Source organism: Sander vitreus, chromosome 21 (assembly GCF_031162955.1).
Source record: "Sander vitreus isolate 19-12246 chromosome 21, sanVit1, whole genome shotgun sequence".
Taxonomy (NCBI): domain Eukaryota; kingdom Metazoa; phylum Chordata; class Actinopteri; order Perciformes; family Percidae; genus Sander; species Sander vitreus.
In genome coordinates, this window is record NC_135875.1 from 20,297,306 (window position 1) to 20,317,750 (window position 20,445).

Below are 20,445 nucleotides of genomic sequence, written 5' to 3' on the forward strand. Positions count from 1 at the left end.
TATGATCTTCAACGACTCTTTGTACTTTCGTTCTAACTTTCGACTTTTAGGCTTTTTTTTAGTAGCTGGATATATCATTTGTTGCGTCTAAATATGAATGTGAATAACGTTAGTGATAGTGTGATACTTGCTACAGCTGCATTTCTAGTAGAGATGAAACGTTTTATTTCTCTGATTCACTGCTTTGTTCTAACGATGCTAACCCTAACCCTTAATGTCTGATTTTACATAGGTCTAGAACTACCTGTTTGCTCCAAATAATATACAGCCTATTATGATATAAATATCAACATATTGCTGTAAATAAAAATGTGAAAAAAGAAGCTTTTAATAAATCTTTTTAAATCCAACAACCCCGTGACAGATTTCATTTTCACTTGCCATGATCCGTGACCGACGGTGGCAATTGAGTGTGCCATCCTTTATAATTTGTTATAACTCTTCATATAAGGCAATACATTCATAGCATGTATGATTGGTTTTCTTGCAAAGAATGTTACGCTTAACAAAAAACAGCATGATGTGGTAATTGTCTGAATAGTTACACATTTTTGTGAAGGACATCTTTTTTACAGCTTCCTGAATACAATTGTAATACTGCTGAAATGTCATAACATCCTAACCTTCCTGTTCTCCTCCCTCAAACCGTAGAAGTGTTCTGACACAATCTTGAACCTCTCTTAAATGCTGACTTCACTGTTGCATAAGTTCTCCATTTGATTTCAAGTACCTCCATCTCACTCTTATCCAGGCTTAGCAGCAGAATCTCTGTCCTTCACGCTATCCTGTGAACAAAAAATGAGGCAGGCTGTAACGTTACACAAATACAAAATACAAATACAAATCCTGTGATTTTCTGTGGCTCATTCTTTAGTATCTTTACTATGTGAAAATTCATTCATTAACTTTTTAGGATTCTTAATGTACAATGGTTGGAAGTAAGATTGGATTTAGATTGAATCACATGTAAATGCACACACAATACAATATCTGCCCAGAGAATGCTAATAGGCAGTAATTACCATAGCTGAAATGATTTCCATAATCATCTGGGCTAATTAGAAACATTAAAGTAGGGCAGCTACTCGGCTGTAATGTGAATTATTGTAGTCTGCATATATATATATATATATACATATATATATATTTATATATATATATATATATATATTCCTATTTTTACTACTGGCAGATGGTCAGTATAACAAGACACGGGCACAATGTCAAACTACATATTTTGTTGGGGGTTGGAGCTAAATAGTTGGTGTTTTTTACATATGCCCTTCCGCTTTTTGTATCTTTTAACTACATGACATTTTTATTTGAATGCATTTTATTAGTCTGGATTATAGTGGAGAGTTTTGAGTATCCCATTTTGAAGGCATTTACTCAAGTTGTACTTTGGAAGAATTCATTTTGTAATTTGACATTGAAATTGTTTCATCTTTTGTCACGATGATCGTGAGGTAACCAGTAGAAATACAGCGTCCAAACTTTGATGCGTTGTTTTGTTGGAGCCCCCTGCTTTGGCGCAGCAGCTGTGTCCTTGGAGTTTATTGGAGACAATCCATTGGAGGAAATGTATCTGAACGCAGACTAAAGATACAGTCAGACTGCATTTCGCCAGGGGACATTTACCCCTGTAAGCGGATTTTAAGCGAATTTTTGAAATGTCACAAAAATTAAGCAAATTAAGCGCCTCAAACACTCAGAGATTTTTTTAGTTAGTTGAAAGAAAATATCAGTAGAAAACTGCACTTTAAAATGTCCTTAAACTCTCATTATTTTATTAGTGGTGCCTTTTTATATTCAATTCAATGTTCAATAAAAGAATGATGGAAATGATTTCCTTTCATTTGTTTTACACAACAAGAAATTTCTTGTATATTAGCAGAATACTGAAAGCAGTAGTACAATTTAACATCTGTTTATTTATGGCAAGTAATATTATCACAGTATTCAACAACGCAATATCATGAATCCCATATTTTCCTCCTATAGCGCAGCTCTAATGGGTTACGCTTTACGCATGGCTGTAGCCACCAGTAAACAGAGTACAAGAAGTAGAGGTTATGAACCGGAAACAAAACATGACGCCTTGGCCATCTAACCCATCAATGAGAGAAAAATGGAGAGAGGTCTTTAGGAATTTGTATTAATAGTTGTAATTGTTCTTTCATGTCTGGCAGTATTGGCCATGTTTCATGCTGTCCGACTAAGACAAATGTACGCTACTTTAAAACTTATTCAGCAAAGGCAGTTCCATACCCCATTTTCTTTTCGTCAAAGGCATAATCCACCTCCAGTGAGCGTTAAAAACTTTTTGCACAATTGCGTACGTTTTATCTAATTCTGCCATTTTTATTTGGCTTTGGCATGTATGTGCTGCAAGTTCTTGTTGCTAATTGTTGGACATAAGCAGATATTGATGTATTTGTGATAAGCTAATAAAAGCCAACAATATTAACCTGGCTGATCACGTATCGATGATGTTACCAATGATTGCTTTGATAAGCAGGTCAGTCTCATTGTGCAACAAATGTTGTTTATGCATAATATCTGTCCATTACAACCTCCCAGGAATGTCACATCTACTTCTGTTGTTCCCACATACACTAAGAGCCTATCATAATTGTATTACCTTTAATCAGTGTACTGGAATATTGCCAGGCACATTCATTTGTTTGTTTTCTGTGGATGAAATTAAATGAACTACTGTGAAGACTGACCTGTCTAATACGAATCAGGTCTGGAAGGACTGCAACCATTTTAAAAAAAAAAATTCTAACCTGCTCAGTGACATCACTGGTCATTTTTAAAAGGTTGCGTGTTTGCTGTAGTGAACTACCAACAAGATTTCTATGAAAAGTGCATGTGAGAAGAGAATCAGAGTACCAAAGACCCCCATTATGGGCGTTTTAACCAAGCCAGGTAAAAGAGAGCCAAGACACTACTGGCCTATAATTGCAAGAAGATGGATGGATAGAGATGCAGGGGGGAGAAGAAGGGTGAAGAGGGGATCTACAGGGAATAAGGGAGGAAAAGACAAACTGCACCCAGTGAACAATAAATGAATCTTTTGTCCTTCTCACTCTCTCCCTCTCTGTGGATCCATCCATCTCCTTTGTCACCACTATATAGCTCCAATCCCTCCCCTGTATCGTGCCTATCTCCTCCGTACTCTCTCCTTTCCTTTCCTTCGTTTCCCATGTTTTGGATTTCTTCACCACTCTGTGCTCTTTTTCCGTCTCCAGGCATGGCTGACAGAGATCCATGAGTATGCTCAGCAGGACGTGGTCGTCATGCTGCTGGGCAACAAGGTGAGACCTTGTTGCCAATACTGGGAGATGGATGGACAGATGGACTCATAGAGGGTGGGAAAGGAGGGATCATAGAGGGAGATATCAGAGAATCGGAGTGTAGCGATGGATTTATGGATGTGTCTGGAAGGAGGGAAAGAGATGTAGCTACTTTATATGTATTGCAGACTGGATATTCAAATGTCCACATTCAAATGGAGTGTTTACTGGTCATTTCAACAAATAGGCTATCCTGTTGGAAGATTGACAATAGATCAATTTATCAAAGCTTAACTAATCACTATTTGATATTTTTTGTTAAAACTTGTTTGTATCAAATGACTTTGTGTAATATGAACAGAGGCCACCCACAGAGAATTATCACCCAACTCTACAGTTCCACTCAGTTCTATGGAGCTTAGCATCATTAAGGCGCTGACACACCAACCCGATTATCGGCTGTCGGACAGTCTGGCGAGGTCGGCGACTCGAGTCTGTTTGGTGTGTTCCGTGCCGTCGTCAGTCGGAGGAGCTGTCGGCGTTCATTTTGGCCGATTTGACTTGTTGAATCGGCCAGTGGGCAGTCGGACTCCATGACCAATCTGATTGGTGGAGTGCTAGCCCTTGACTAGCGAATCAGTGCACGAGCTGACAACGCCAGTATCTTCTTATTACTAGCCATCGTATTTTCTTCCGTTCAGCGAGTAATGACAACAACGATCCTTCTTGACTACTATCAACACTCTCTGATGAAAACAATGACTGACGACAGCATGCTCTGTGTTTACTAGGTCTAAAGAGATGTTCCGTCATTTCCGGTTAAAATTCTTTGGCCGACAATACAGATTAGCGCCGCCTGCTTTTATGGAGACGTATTACGTCTTGCGCACGTGCAGAACGTACGCTCAAGTTGGCGTCGCTTCAATGTGTTCCGAGGCACTTTTTTGACCTCGGGGAGCCGACTGATCAGTCCGACTGCCTTTTCTGCCGACGGTCACCTGTCGGGTTGGTGTGTCAGAGCCTTTAAGCTTTCGGTTTTTCGACTGTACCATTTCGCTTCACCAGCTCTCTCGTCAACCTTGGTTCCAGTCTCAGCAGTTAGCTGTTTTCCGTAAATAAGCTCTGACGAATTCAGTATACGCAACCTGTTCAGCTCTAAATGGCAAAAAGTTACGGCAACTAGTTGCTAAAAACTGTGGGTGAATGTTTAGCTGAAGAGCTATCTAAAGCTGATGAAACGAGACTTAGGCGTTGATGGTGAGCAAAACACAACAAATGAGATTTTTTTTACACTAGGTGGCCTAAAACACAACTAAAAATAAATGCTGTTGCTCTGTAGCTTCTGAATGTGTAAATCGGCAATGTTTGCTAACACGTCCTTAATATCAACTTTGGCAATGTTGCTCCTCAACCTTGTTTGAAGCCACAGCAGGCTGCTGTTTTCAACGAAAAAGCTGTGTTAGCCGACTGTACGCCCCCTGACCACCAAACAGCAGGCAGACAAAGTTAGCGACAAGCCGGTAAAGGAAGTTGGGCATTTAACTTCAGCAGCCTAAAAAGCCACAGATTTTTCTCAAGTTGGTGGAGACCAAAGCCGAGCTAAAATAGGGGGGGATATTGCTCATAAGGTTAAGGCTCCAAATGAATTGTCATGTTTTTCCACATCTATTAAAGGTGTACATAGGCAACTGTTTGCTAGCAAGTTAGCCATAACAGCTTTGTAAGGCGATAAAATGCCAGATGTTGTATTCTTAGCTTTTTATGGAGCTCCCCTGAATCCAAGTGAATACAAAAAGCTAATTAGCAGCTTTAATCAATCTTCTACATCTTCTACATCTTATGTATGTGACATTTATGTCCAAATTATTATATTATTTTTCAGGGGAGGTGGTCATGAAAATCCAAACCAAAAATTAAAATAATGTTAAAGTAGCTGGTAAAACTAAATCCAGATGAAAAATGACTAGGTATTGAAATGTATGCCGTAAGAGAGGAAAAATGATGTAGTGTCAAACATGGACAGCAAAAAGCTGTGAATTCCCTGATAACCATTACCCACTCTCCAAACACAGTGTGTCAGTGTGAGCTACAGTTTCTAAATTGATATTGTGTGTCCAATGTGTTCTAGGTTGACTCGACACATGACAGGATGGTGAAGCGAGAGGAGGGAGAGAAGCTGGCAAAGGTGAGCTTCACAATGCACACACACACATTCATTTTGACACATGTAACAAGGATAAACGACTTGATGTGCTCTGCCCACGCAAACACGTGGACCCTAAAAACCCCCCCATGTAGCTGCTGTGTCTTGATTAGTTTGTGTAATTACGTAATAATGGAGGCACATAATGTTGTTGTTCAGAATAAATGAGGGGGGCTTGCTAACTTAATTTTCCAGGCCGGTTCGCTCAGATAAGCTCTGAGAGGCGTGTTAGAGTAAATGCAAACAGTAGTGGTAGTGAGAAGCTGGAATATTGATATGTGTGTACACACACACACACACACACACACACACACACACACACACACACACACACACACACAAAGAATGAGATAACTACACCTGGGAGCATCTTTCATTAATTACACACTGTTTATCTTCTTTCTCTGGGGAGAAAAATAGTTTTTATAAGCCAGAAATCTCTGCATCCATTAAAATGAGGGTAAAATTATTGGCATTATCAACCCTCCCATCCCTCTCCTGGTACTTTAAACTAGAGCTGGGGCAATATGGAGAAAATCAAATATCACAATATTTTAATATATCGATATCGAGGCAATATTGTAGTGTTGACTATTGGTGCTTTCACAAGATATTTACAAAATGAGATTTTGAATAAATAATTATAAGTAATGTGGATATATAAGTGGGTAAAAGCACAAAAAAACCCCGCTAGAACACTCTGGTAAGTTCAGAAAGCTACATCACTTTACTGTAATGCAACCTTTAAAAATCCGGACAAGACAACACTTTCGCAAGTATAAAACTCATAGAAGAGAGAACACTTCAAAACATTAAAGTGCTCATATTATGCTCATTTTCAGGTTCATAATTGTATTTAGAGGTTAATACTTTTACTTTTAATACTTTAAGTACATTTTATCGATGATACATACTTTTACTTAAGTAACGTTTTTAATGCAGTTTAACTTAACAGTGTGATATTGGTACTTTTACTTAAAGTGCTCATATTATGCTCATTTTCAGGTTCATAATTGTATTTAGAGGTTATATCAGAATAGGTTTACATGGTTTAATTTAAAAAAAAACCATATTTTTGTGGTGCTGCAGCTCCTCTTTTTCACCCTGTGTGTTGAGCTCTCTGTTTTAGCTACATAGTGAGACATCTCACTTCTGTTCCATCTTTGTTGGGAGTCGCACATGCTCAGTAGCTAGGTAAGGACTACTAGCCAGTCAGAAGCAGAGTATGAGGGCGTGCCACGCTAGCAGCTAGGCGAGCATTATAACGTGTTACAAAGTGACGCACGTTTGTCTCTGAAGTAAAGGCTGGACTACAATAGAGCTGTTTGGAGCAGTGTGTGAACAGTGTTTTCTGTTGGAGATGGTAAGTCCCTTTGGGGTGGACTTTGGGATTTTTCACTTTGTACACCTATAAAATAAAATATCAAAAAAGATATATAACACAATAAAGGAAAGGGAAAAAGCCAAAAAGCATAAGATTACTTTAAAAAACATACAACAAGAAAGAAAAAACAATATCACAGTTTCAACACGGGGGGGCTAAAGATATATGTAAACATGTTTAACACTGTACAAGCTGTTACAGTTTTAATTGCTTTGTTAAGGGTGTTGAATTGAATGAATGTATTGTTTGAACTCATTGCTAAAGGCAATAAAGCAGGGTTTTCTTCCAGTGAATTTACACTTATGAATATGAAATTTGGCCATTATAATAATATTATATATATATATATATATATATATATATATATATATATATATATATATATACTCATGAGTATCTGTTTGTGGATTATTTCCCAGGAGACCAAACACACATTCCTCCAAAGCAAGACAAAACTCTCATTAATATGGTCCTGGGTTTTATTTAGTTCCTGTTTTACTTTGTAGGGTCACTTCCCATGTGTCATGTCTTGTTTGACTCTCTGCCTTGTGTTTTCCCGCCTTTCTGATTGTCTGCCCCGCCCTGATGTGTTTCACCTGTTCATCAGCCCTCGTGCCCCCTGTTTCTCGTTACGACCCTCGCTACCTTGTGTATTTAGTCGGTGTGCTCCCTTTATCGGCTGTCAGTTCTGCTCCTGCTTTGTGTCAATACTTTCTGTCTGTGCCTAGTGCTTTGTTTCCAAGTGTTCCTGGTTTTTCCCTGTTTTTGGATTGCTGCCTGCTTACTTGGACTGTAAGTTAATGTTTTATTATGAAATCATTGCAACTCTCCCTCTTACTTCCTCATTTCTTCTGCCATTTGGGTCCTAACCTGCTAATTCTGAGAACGTGACAAAACCGTAATTAATCTTGAACCTAATTGTTCCTGTCAGTGTGGGACCTACAAGAGTGCCAAGTCAACACACACACACACACACACACACTTTAATAATAGACATTTCTCTGTGCAGGAGTTTGGAGTGCCCTTCATGGAGACGAGTGCTAAATCTGGACTGAATGTGGAGCTGGCCTTCACTGCAGTGGCCAAGTACACCTGGGAGCATCTTTCATTAATTACACACTGTTTATCTTCTTTCTCTGGGGAGAAAAATAGTTTTTATAAGCCAGAAATCTCTGCATCCATTAAAATGAGGGTAAAATTATTGGCATTATCAACCCTCCCATCCCTCTCCTGGTACTTTAAACTAGAGCTGGGGCAATATGGAGAAAATCAAATATCACAATATTTTAATATATCGATATCGAGGCAATATTGTAGTGTTGACTATTGGTGCTTTCACAAGATATTTACAAAATGAGATTTTGAATAAATAATTATAAGTAATGTGGATATATAAGTGGGTAAAAGCACAAAAAAACCCCGCTAGAACACTCTGGTAAGTTCAGAAAGCTACATCACTTTACTGTAATGCAACCTTTAAAATCCGGACAAGACAACACTTTCGCAAGTATAAAACTCATAGAAGAGAGAACACTTCAAAACATTAAAGTGCTCATATTATGCTCATTTTCAGGTTCATAATTGTATTTAGAGGTTAATACTTTTACTTTTAATACTTTAAGTACATTTTATCGATGATACATACTTTTACTTAAGTAACGTTTTTAATGCAGTTTAACTTAACAGTGTGATATTGGTACTTTTACTTAAAGTGCTCATATTATGCTCATTTTCAGGTTCATAATTGTATTTAGAGGTTATATCAGAATAGGTTTACATGGTTTAATTTAAAAAAAAACATATTTTTGTGGTGCTGCAGCTCCTCTTTTTACCCTGTGTGTTGAGCTCTCTGTTTTAGCTACAGAGTGAGACATCTCACTTCTGTTCCATCTTTGTTGGGAGTCGCACATGCTCAGTAGCTAGGTAAGGACTACTAGCCAGTCAGAAGCAGAGTATGAGGGCGTGCCACGCTAGCAGCTAGGCGAGCATTATAACGTGTTACAAAGTGACGCACGTTTGTCTCTGAAGTAAAGGCTGGACTACAATAGAGCTGTTTGGAGCAGTGTGTGAACAGTGTTTTCTGTTGGAGATGGTAAGTCCCTTTGGGGTGGACTTTGGGATTTTTCACTTTGTACACCTATAAAATAAAATATCAAAAAAGATATATAACACAATAAAGGAAAGGGAAAAAGCCAAAAAGCATAAGATTACTTTAAAAAACATACAACAAGAAAGAAAAAACAATATCACAGTTTCAACACGGGGGGGCTAAAGATATATGTAAACATGTTTAACACTGTACAAGCTGTTACAGTTTTAATTGCTTTGTTAAGGGTGTTGAATTGAATGAATGTATTGTTTGAACTCATTGCTAAAGGCAATAAAGCAGGGTTTTCTTCCAGTGAATTTACACTTATGAATATGAAATTTGGCCATTATAATATTATTATATATATATATATATATATACTCATGAGTATCTGTTTGTGGATTATTTCCCAGGAGACCAAACACACATTCCTCCAAAGCAAGACAAAACTCTCATTAATATGGTCCTGGGTTTTATTTAGTTCCTGTTTTACTTTGTAGGGTCACTTCCCATGTGTCATGTCTTGTTTGACTCTCTGCCTTGTGTTTTCCCGCCTTTCTGATTGTCTGCCCCGCCCTGATGTGTTTCACCTGTTCATCAGCCCTCGTGCCCCCTGTTTCTCGTTACGACCCTCGCTACCTTGTGTATTTAGTCGGTGTGCTCCCTTTATCGGCTGTCAGTTCTGCTCCTGCTTTGTGTCAATACTTTCTGTCTGTGCCTAGTGCTTTGTTTCCAAGTGTTCCTGGTTTTTCCCCGTTTTTTTTTTTTTTGGATTGCTGCCTGCTTACTTGGACTGTAAGTTAATGTTTTATTATGAAATCATTGCAACGCTCCCTCTTACTTCCTCATTTCTTCTGCCATTTGCGTCCTAACCTGCTAATTCTGAGAACGTGACAAAACCGTAATTAATCTTGAACCTAATTGTTCCTGTCAGTGTGGGACCTACAAGAGTGCCAAGTCCAACACACACACACACACACACACACTTTAATAATAGACATTTCTCTGTGCAGGAGTTTGGAGTGCCCTTCATGGAGACGAGTGCTAAATCTGGACTGAATGTGGAGCTGGCCTTCACTGCAGTGGCCAAGTGAGTCACACACAACACCACAGTGTGAAGGAGCGCACAAACCGAGCACACAAACTCAACATTTTTAAAGAATATCTAACTTTTGAGAGAAGCCGTTACACAATCTTCCTCTTACAAATCTTAGCATAAACACACCCCTCCTCAGTTCAATACACTGAGGTTATGCCCAATAGTCTTACTTGATTATGGTGGCTAATGTAAACCAATGCAGTGCATTTACATGCAGTTTAAAAACCTGATTTATATTCGAGTTAAGAAAATACCCCAGTTTCTCAAATGCCATGTAAACCCCTTACCCTGGCTAAATCAGAGTTGTCATACCCCGGTTAACAGACCTAGGGAAGTCCTTTTGGTAACTGAGGTATTCGTGCATGTTTACATCTTAACTGGGGTAAGCTTGCATGCTCTGTAGGTTATAACTTCCCCACTCCGCTGCAGAGGTTTTTGACTCAGAAATAGAAGAGAGCAGTTGGAAGCAACGGCTAAAAAAACCGCAATAACACAAGCTTTAAACCTTTAAACCCACTGAGGACTTCGTCATGGCAAGTACTATCAAGAAGACCCATTTCTAGACGGACGAGGAGACACTTTTCTTTTGTTCTGATTTTTGACAAAGCTCAACCTGAAGATTTAAAGCCTTATTCTGACTAGTTGTACATTGGCGGAGCACCACCTGCTGTACCGGAGGTAGAGTCACTCCCACAATGTTTCCCATTCTTCCCTTCATGTACACTGGGAGAACTGGCATCACCCAGTTATTAATTTAAGACCGTACCCCGGTTACTGCTGTGCATGTAAACACACTGAAGAACAGTGGTGGAAGAAGTATTCAGATCCTTTACTTAAAGCTTTAGTGCGTAACTTTTTGATATTATTGAACGTCCGTTACATTCAAGCCTTTGCCAAATTAGTTACTACAAAGCTAATCAAGACTATCACCTCCACACAACTCTCTGTATTTCTCAGTATGTCTATATTCAGAAGATTGTGGCGTCCGGTGACTTTCCTGCACAGAAACTCGAGTGAAGATAATGACCTCTTCCGAAGAGTCCATGTTTTTTTTTTTTTTTTATCCTCGGTGTCCTCCGTGGCTACTAACAACTGCATGGGGGGGGGGAGGGTGGTGGTGATGCGCGGTCACAGAAGGCTTGTATCATGTGGACGTGCCGACAGTGTTGTCATTACTCAGAATTCCTCATGGGGGGGCGACAAACTACGCACTATAGCTTTTAAGTAAAATTACCAATTCCACACTGTTAAAATACTGTTACAAGTAAAAGTCCTGCTTTAAAATGTTGTAAAAGTATGTAAGTATCATCAGGAAAATGTACTTAAAGTATTAAAATAAAAGTACTCGATGCAGAAAAATCCTCACATTTTAGTAACTGGAAACAATCCAAACTGTTCTGTCAATCAACTAAGTGTTGAATCGGCTAATCTTAAGTAGCCGATCTCAAGTAACGTAAGTACCTCAGATTTGTACTTAAGTACATTACTTGAGTAAATGTACATAGTTACATTCCACCACTGCTAAATAATAAACTTTAGATGGATATTGCTGTGTAACTAACGTTCACGAGTCAGTATGACAATTTCTCTACTTCTGCTACTTTTAGCATGCCACAGATAACCCTTTCAATAGCTTTATCACAAAAGTAAAACATCAAGTAATCACACCATACCTCACCAGACAGGAGTCAAGCTGAGACACGTTTAAAAGCAAAGAGCAAGATAGCCAATGCTCTTATCTTTAAAATAAGTCTGGTAATAATAGGGGAGAGGAGGGATTATTAGGATTTATTTTTTGACGTGACATACATTGGCAATTGTTCCCTACGGCTATGGTATGATAATGGGGGGAAAAAATATCAAACTTAAAGGAGAATTCCGGCCAATTTTTACGTTAATCTTGAGCGCTATAACTACGCGAGTACTTTCGATTCCCGACCCGAATCAGTGCAGGTAACACGGAGAAGCTGCAGCTACGTACTACAAGCGTCCCCTGAGCTAAAACAGCAGTGGTCGGGGCAAGTTTTAGAGTGCCTTTGTGCCTCTTAACAGACACAAAATGCAATTAATGTCTGTGCCACATGAACAGGGCCCTTACGCGTCAACAAGATGCGTTTTCAACTCAGACATTGTTTAAATTCACTTAACCACCGCTGCTCCGTGGATTATTATTGGGATGACATCACAAAAGCCTGGCTGAATACACTCACCGGACGGCAGCTAGCAACTAACGGCTATCTGGCTGTACACACTCACCGGAGGGCAGCTAACAGCTACTACCGCAGTACTGTTTATTTTAGGGGGGGGGGGGGAATACACTTCAAGACGTGACATGAACTTTCCTCTGGAGGACATAGCCACACCACCGCCGCTCCGTGGATTTTTATTGGGATGATTATCACAGAAGCCTGGCTGAATACACTCACCCGGACGGCAGCTAACAGCTATCAGCTAGCAGGGCAAGCTAGCTACCGGCAGGATCGAGACAGGGACCAGGGTAGGTGAATTTAAACAGTGTCTGAGTTGAAAACGCATCTTGTTGACACGTAAGGGCCCTGTTCATGTGGGACAGACGTATAAATGCATTTTGTGTCTGTTAAGAGGCACAAAGGCACTCTAAAACTTGGCCCCGACCACTGCTGTTTTTAGCTCAGGGGAACGCTTGTAGTACGTAGCTGCAGCTTCTCCGTGTTACCTGCACTGATTCGGGTCGGGGTTTTTTTTTCTATTGAAAGTACTGACGTAGCTATAGCGATCAAGATTAACGTAAAAATTGGCCAGAATTCTCCTTTTAGGCATTCGAATAGACGGGCGCACCACTATAAATTGAGCTGTTAACAGGGACAGCGGATGTAAAATAGCCTCCAGGCTAATTCTGGCACATTTTTACTTTTGTTTTTATTAGTGTGCATTGTCCCTGACAAATAAACCTGAAATAAAAATGAATAATAGGAGATCAGCAGCTAAGCCCAAATGTTTTTCTTTGACAGCAGCACATCTTATAGTATTGTGCTTCTCATATTTCTTAATGAGGATGCTATTTTCTAAATGTGTAGTGACGAGACGGTTTGTGTGGAGTTGTTTAACATTCATAGCCTCGTTATTGTAACAGGCTGCCATGTTGGGGTGTTGCCAAGAGTAGCTGGACAGTGTGGCACACAACGGGGTGAATATACAGAAACTGAGACCAGCTCTTCTCTTGTTGCTGTCCTTTTGCTCATGATAACACCTTTTTCAGTTTTCTCATCTTTCTCTTTATCTGCTCTCTCCAAACTTCTCTAGCACCTCATCTGTCACTCTTCTAATTTCTAACATTCTAATTACACTTTTCCTTGGCTTCTGTGATATTGAATCACTGAAAACCCCTAGCATTATGCATCTTGTATGTGCCTTAATTGTTCTATGTACATTTTGTTTTTCTTTAACAGTGAAAGATAATGCATGTTTCTCTTAATATTCTAAGTCACATTCTGTCAGCTCTTATGAGCTAATTAAGACTTCAGCATAAAGAGTTCTTCTGGCTGTAGCTTCATATTTATCGGACAGATATGGGAGTGGTATATGGGCTATCTTATCTTACTTTAGACAAAAAAGCCAATAATTGTACTTTGTAAAGTGTGTGTATATATCTCACACACGGAGTGTGTATATACTCTCTCTCTCGATCTTTTGATGTTTACATTTAGTAAATATTAAAGCCCATGTTTTTACAGCTGCACCAGTTCATTTAATGGAAATACTTATTACACATTTCACCAAAAGTCAACATTTTGTACCTTTTGGCAACTTTAGGATCTTGGGCCCAATGTCAGTCTCTGGGGTTTAATGAATTTACTTTTATGAATCACACATTTAGAACACTCACAGGCAAATTCACAAAGAATGGATTGCGCCCGCCTATAAATTGCGCATCACTTGCCACCGCTTTCTGCCCCATCTCAAAATCTGATTCACAAAATGTATTGCGCTAAAGATGCCATTTGCGCCAAACGTATGCATATTACCTTGTGTAAATACATGAAAATAGCACAGGAGCACTGAACCACCATTTTGCTTGCGGTGCAGTTAGCGATGCATTTCACCCTGTGCAGGGGCTTTGAGAATTGCAAGCTTTCTTATTTGTGTAGGTTTAGCGTGCAATCCTTTTGTACATTGGCCTGTCAGAGTAGAGCCGTTTTTCCATATTTGGATCTTTACCCATCTGTCACATAAACGAGAACTGTTCAAACGCATGTGGATGGACCAGATTATAAAGATGATGAAACTGACAAACAGTGGGGAAGCAAGTAATACTAATTGATGAACCTATTTGAAGCTGATGGCAAAACAATTAACACCTATTTAATTACAAATTTACAGTTTGGGGTTTCCTCTTGCTAAACTCCTGGAATGCATCAACTGTGTGCACCAAACATAGTTTTGAAATAGTACCGACTTGCAGCTGCAGTACCACACATTGATACAGTGACTATCTCAATCAAGTACCAAAGAGCTTTAAGTTTGTGGAATGGAAAACTGTTGCAGCCTGAAATTTCCAACCCAGTCTCTCAGAAATGTGTGAAATGACCACGATCTCTTAACACCACATTCCGTGGTGGCACGTTCTGTACTGTACCTGCAAAGCAACACCTGGTCAGGTGCCTTTTGGCATTTGTTACTGACGCCAAAAGTCTCCTAGTGTCTAGCCCTTTGGCGTCATATTTAGACACCCTTGGTCGGGACTCTTGGCGTCACTTTTTGAGGCCCTGGGTCAGGACGTACATTTAACTGACATGCGGCACAAGAACGGGAGAGTTAGGTTTAGGAAAAGATGGTGGGTGGGGGTTATAAAATTTACGTTTCAGTGCCACGCAGGACAAGAACGAGACATGAACCCCGGTCTCTTGGGTGAAAGTCCTATGTTTGACCCATCCACCACCCCAATCTGCTTACGCGAATTTTCGGTCTTTCATACTACTCGCCACTGTTGTCGCTCCTAATACTACGTCATCTTACAGCGCCGCGGTCGAGCTGCTGTTATGCCCGGTGGGTTCCATAGAGCCGCTGAAGGGTGATTTTTGCATCGGTATCTGATGCTGAGAGCCACTGACCAAGCGTCCGTATTTTAAGAGTTGGGAATGAGAACGGGTTGGTACGTGCACCACAGAAACAATTTAGGTTTAGGCAACACAACCACAAGGTTAGGTTGAGGAAAAGATCATGGTTTCGGTTAAAATAAGCAAGCATGTTTTACGTAACTTAAGTCACGTACGTAAGTTGAAATAAGCCAACTTTGACTTTTGCTTTCACACCGGACACAAACTTGTGGTCGTCTTGTTGAAAGTCCTGTGTTTGATTGGCTTCTCCATCCCCCCCCCCCCGTCTCCTGGGTGAAAGTCCTATTTGATGTTCAATACAGACGCTAAAGGGTGGGGTTTTTTTTTTGGATATCCAACGCTGAAAGCCACTGACCAAGCGTCAGTATTTAATGAGTTGAGCGTGAGAACGGGTTGGTATCAAAGGAATGGCCAATATTCTCTGTGTTGAACCAGGGAATTTGAGTGTCCACCACAACAAAGGCTCCTAACTGACTTTCCATTGGTGGTGTTTCTATGGTGCTGGCACATCATTTGCCGTCACCCATGTAATGGGGTGTTACGAGGTCTTTGGCATTTCGCGTATTTCTGTGAGATGAGGCTGCGAATTTCATTCATTTAGCTAAAAAAATGGAAGGCTTTGGAAAATATGCAATTATGCTGAAGTGACATGTCGTGTTTTTTTTTTCATAGGGACAGAGCACGTTAATAAACATCAGTATAAAATACAAGGTGTAAACATGCCAGAGTTGGCATAAATGCTAATTTACATCTGTTGATTTAAAAGAGAAAATGGGCTCAGTAGTCTGTCTAAAACCAGTGGTGGAATAAGTACATTTACTCAAGTACTGTAAATGTACTTGTACTTAACGTGAGTCTTTTCTTTTCCTGACACTTTCTACTTCTACTCCACTACATTTCAGAGAAATATTGTACTATTTACTTTATAAATTAAGATTTTTGCACACAACACATGTAGTTTATAAAATGTTATAAAATAAACTACCCAACAATATACAGGCCTACAAGTCCAGCTGAAATGATTAGCCGATTAACACTTAGTTGATCGGTTCCAGTTTCTAAAATGTAAGAATTTTTCTGCATTGAGTACTTTTTAATACTTAACAGTAAGTACATTTTCTTAAATATGTTCACTTAAGTAGCATTTATAATCCAGGACTTTTACGTGTAACAATGTGGTATTAGTACTTTTTACATAACTAAAGGATCTGAATACTTCCACCACTGTCTAAAACATGCCATGGTGCATTCGTTAAGTATTTGACTGCCATGACATGCTGTTGTGATATTCTATAATGCAAAAAACCCAGTGCAATTTGAATTCTGCCTGTCTCTACCTATTGTTAGTTAGGGTTAGCGCAGCCTCATGTGTATTCTCTCTCTCCCTCTCTCTCAGAGAACTGAAGCACAGGACCATGAAGGAGCCCGATGAGCCTAAGTTTCAGCTGCAGCAGTACGTCGACAAAGAAATGAGGACTGTCGGCTGCTGCCGCACGTAGACCACATCGTGTATGCGTGTGAGAGAGAACAGGTACATTGTATTAGAATAGTAATTAACCGGGTGTGTCTGGGGAATTATGACCTTTGTCATGATTTGTATCAACAAATGTACGCGTTGGGAGTGAGAACAGGTTGGTATCAAAAGTATGGCCAATTTGCTTTCTCTCTCTACTGACCCACCTATCCTCTGCAACTGTGAATGTAATATATAACTCCTAGCTACATGCTTGCACATACAAATGCATGTACACACACCTTTTTGTAACTTTACTTTACAGCCCATTTCATCCTTTAATCAGCGTGATGTACATATTTTAAATGTAATTTTAATTTTGTGCCCATGGAGCTTTCTAGTTTGAAAATACCGGTCTTGTTGAAACAAGAAAAACATAGACACACATATGTTGACTGTTAAATCTGTCTGGTTAAAGTAATAGAAATGATTAGAGCTTATCAACAGGTTTGTACAGAAACTGTTGCACCTAATGTAAGCTGCCAAATGGCACCGTGTGCTGTTTATGTACAGGATATCATATGATAACTGTTTTGTAATACTTGTGATCATGACTATCATTATACTGATGTGTGGAATTTTAATTTGAGCTCTTTACCTTTTTTATACACAGATTGTTTCGTTTAGGTTTAAAGCTGTTATGCGACGCATTTTAAACCTACCATAGTAATGAGTAGACCATATTAAATGTAAAAAAACAAGATCATCAGCAAAGAGACTGACTCTACTCTGCGTTTGCTTTATGGCATGAAACAAGAGGGTCCCGTTCTATGATAGAAAGCACTTCTTGCAGTCAATATTTTTTTTTGAGAAAGGGAAAGTCCCTTGAATGTCCTGTGCCAGGTGGTCCATTAAGGGGCCTGGGCCGCCGTCCCTCCTGCAATTCAAGTTGTGAAATACATTTGTAAATGGAAAAGTTGTTGTGTATGGATTTCAATTGTTACTTTCATAACTCATTCATTATTACAGAAACACGTGACTATGTGTAATGAAATCGCGCTACCTACCGTCTTTGTATGCTATGGGGGGGGGGAAATTGTGTGGCCAAGAAATGTTGCCAATGGATTTTGGATATTTTGGTTGTTCGTAGTGCTCACATTTTTCTATATATATAATTTCATTAATCCTATTCTTTTCTGGCTAAAAATGACCTTTTTAAACCAACGTGGCAACACTGCAGCAGCTAGAAGGCTACTTGACCAAGCTGGTCAACCAGTTGGTAGCAACGTAGTCTCGCATTGCCAGACCTTCCTCCACAGTGCTGCGGAGGAGGGTCTGGCTAGTCCACACAGCATTCCGGGATGGGAGAAAAACGTGCTCTGGTTTATTGGCATTTCTTTAAGCCAATCACAATCATCTTGGGCGGTGCTAAGCGCCGCACACTGCAACGGTACTGCTGCAAAATAGCCTCTGGAAGGAACTTGTTTTGGTGGAACATGTGTACGTTGTTTTAGCCGTGCAACAGAAAACTCAGATTGGACAGATAGTCTAGCTAGCTGTCTGGATTTACCCTGCAGAGATCTGAGGAGCAGTTAACCATAGTCCTCATGAATCTACCGGCGTTTAGAATGCCAACACAAAGAAAGCAGAAGGTAACGGACATCTGGCCGAAAAGAAGGAATTTCTGGCAGCACCGGAGCAATCCCGGAAGTGGAAGGTCGTGGATATAGACTAGTAGCAACGTAATCTCCCATTGCCAGACCATCCTCCACAGGTGGGGATAAGAGCTGGCTGAGTCTGTGCAAAAACCTCAACACATCACCGACCGTGACATCCAAAACACAAGATTCACTCTCAGTGGTTTCTGTGACATGAGCATTTCTTTGCAACAAAAGTTGAAAAAGAAATCTCGACGCAAGGTCCACTTAGAGTAGGCTTTTCTGGAGCTTTCTACCACATCTCACACTCTTCATCAGCACATGGAGTCGATCTTCTGATGAATACCAGATAAACCCTGTCAGCTTTAACAAAACCCAAACAATACTGATTTATTCAATATTCCAAAAATCTACTCCATGGTCAGATGAAGACTGTGGGATGTGGTTCAAACCTCGAGATAAAGCTAGTAAGTTGACTTTTAAATTTTTTTTCCCAAGTTAATTATTGCTGATTTGAGAGATCTATTATTCTACACTTTTATGTAAGTATACAGTGAATTTTCAACTATACATAATGTATAAATGTCTTAATGCTACACCAGACGTGTGTGGGTTTTTTTTTTTTTTCCAATTCTAAATGTAAATATTGATTTTAATATTCAAAAGTCCAAACTCAAAAAAACCTACTCCATGGTCCGGTGAGATGTGGTTGTAACCTCCAGATAAAGCTAGTAAGTTGACTTTGAGTTATTGATCTTGATTATTTATTTTTTTTCAGATTGAATTTTGCCAATTTATAAGAGGATATATTAATCTCCACGTTTTGTAAGTACATAGTACATTTTCAACTATACTGTACATACTATTGTATGAATGTCTAAAAGTGCTACACCAGACATTTATTTTTTATTTAATTCTTCATTTAAATGCTTAAATGTCCAAACAATATAAAATTACATGAACTTTGCATATATGCAAAATGCCAGTGTTGTACTTCTTACTCACGATGGACGGAGGTTTGACTGAACCCATTTCACACTTAGTAGTACAGTACATGTTGTTGCGTAGAATTGTTATTGGATCTTTGCTGAACTATGGCATTTCACAGGAATTAGTTGTTTTTTTTTGTGTGTTTTAACAATTGTGGTTAAATAATGCTGTCTGCTTACAATTAAAATATGAATTGTATCATAAAATACTATAAATACAGATTGAATGTGCTTACATTATATGTACACTAAATATTGATATACAGATTTTAATAGATTTTCAGTATGAATCAGAAGTCATTACTTTGTTAACTTGTAACCTGTATACTGTTCTGTTGTATCAATCTCCAGTGTTAACAATAAAGAATCAGTCAACAGACTGAGTTGTTGTTACCTGTGGATGAGCCGTGATGAAGCTCACACATGGATCTACACCGCCACCATCTGCCCGTCTTGTTATTACAACACTGACAGGGCTGGGGTTTTTTATTTTTTTATTATTATAACCTTTTATTTAACCAGGAGAAAACCCATTGAGATTAAAAATATTTGTCAAGGGTGACATGGCCAAGACAGACAGCAGCATATTAAAAAAAAACAGATTACAGTTACAGACAAGAAACACAAAAGGACAATGTAAACAGAACTAAAATAAAGCTAAACCATTCACATTACATCAATTTAAAATAGCCATTTTTGTAACCAGGAAAAAATGAAGACACTGACATCTTAAAGAGTCTGCCTCCGTTTCTTTCATTTTGGATTTAAAAGCATTTACCGAGAATAATTAGTCTCAAGTCATTGTGCAGCGTACTCCATTAGAGGGGCAGCTTGTATTTGTGCAACACGATGCAATATCTATTTATCACAACACTAGGCAAGCATTTATGGGATGCTTCACACTTCCTTTACCTTAAACTAATGCCATAAAGAAAACGTAATGTATATACTCTGATGTAACACCAGGGGCGATTGTGGGATCAGAGCTTTAGGGTGGGGGGGCGGGGGGGGCTGTCACCCTTTTAACATAATTTTTTTTAAACGTTATTCTACTGTGCTAACTGTGCATTTTAACATCATTTTGGACCATCATGGTAAGGGAAACACTGAATTATGTAACTAGAAGGAAACAACAATTTTGAGAGAACTCACTACAAATGTGAGTCAGTATTACA

General features: G+C 39.2%; 1 protein-coding gene across 1 annotated transcript in view; it reads left to right on the plus strand.

The window, feature by feature from the left end:
• rab26 (RAB26, member RAS oncogene family) overlaps positions 1-19,633 on the plus strand; it is a 113,637-nt gene extending 94,004 nt beyond the window's left edge. The window contains exons 6-9 of the mRNA XM_078279163.1: positions 3,255-3,320; positions 5,428-5,484; positions 7,896-7,972; positions 16,567-19,633. Coding sequence (XP_078135289.1) covers positions 3,255-3,320; positions 5,428-5,484; positions 7,896-7,972; positions 16,567-16,669 — 303 coding nt within the window. The 3' untranslated portion in view covers positions 16,670-19,633. The remainder of the gene's footprint in view (positions 1-3,254; positions 3,321-5,427; positions 5,485-7,895; positions 7,973-16,566) is intronic.
• The last annotated feature ends 812 nt before the right edge of the window (positions 19,634-20,445 follow it).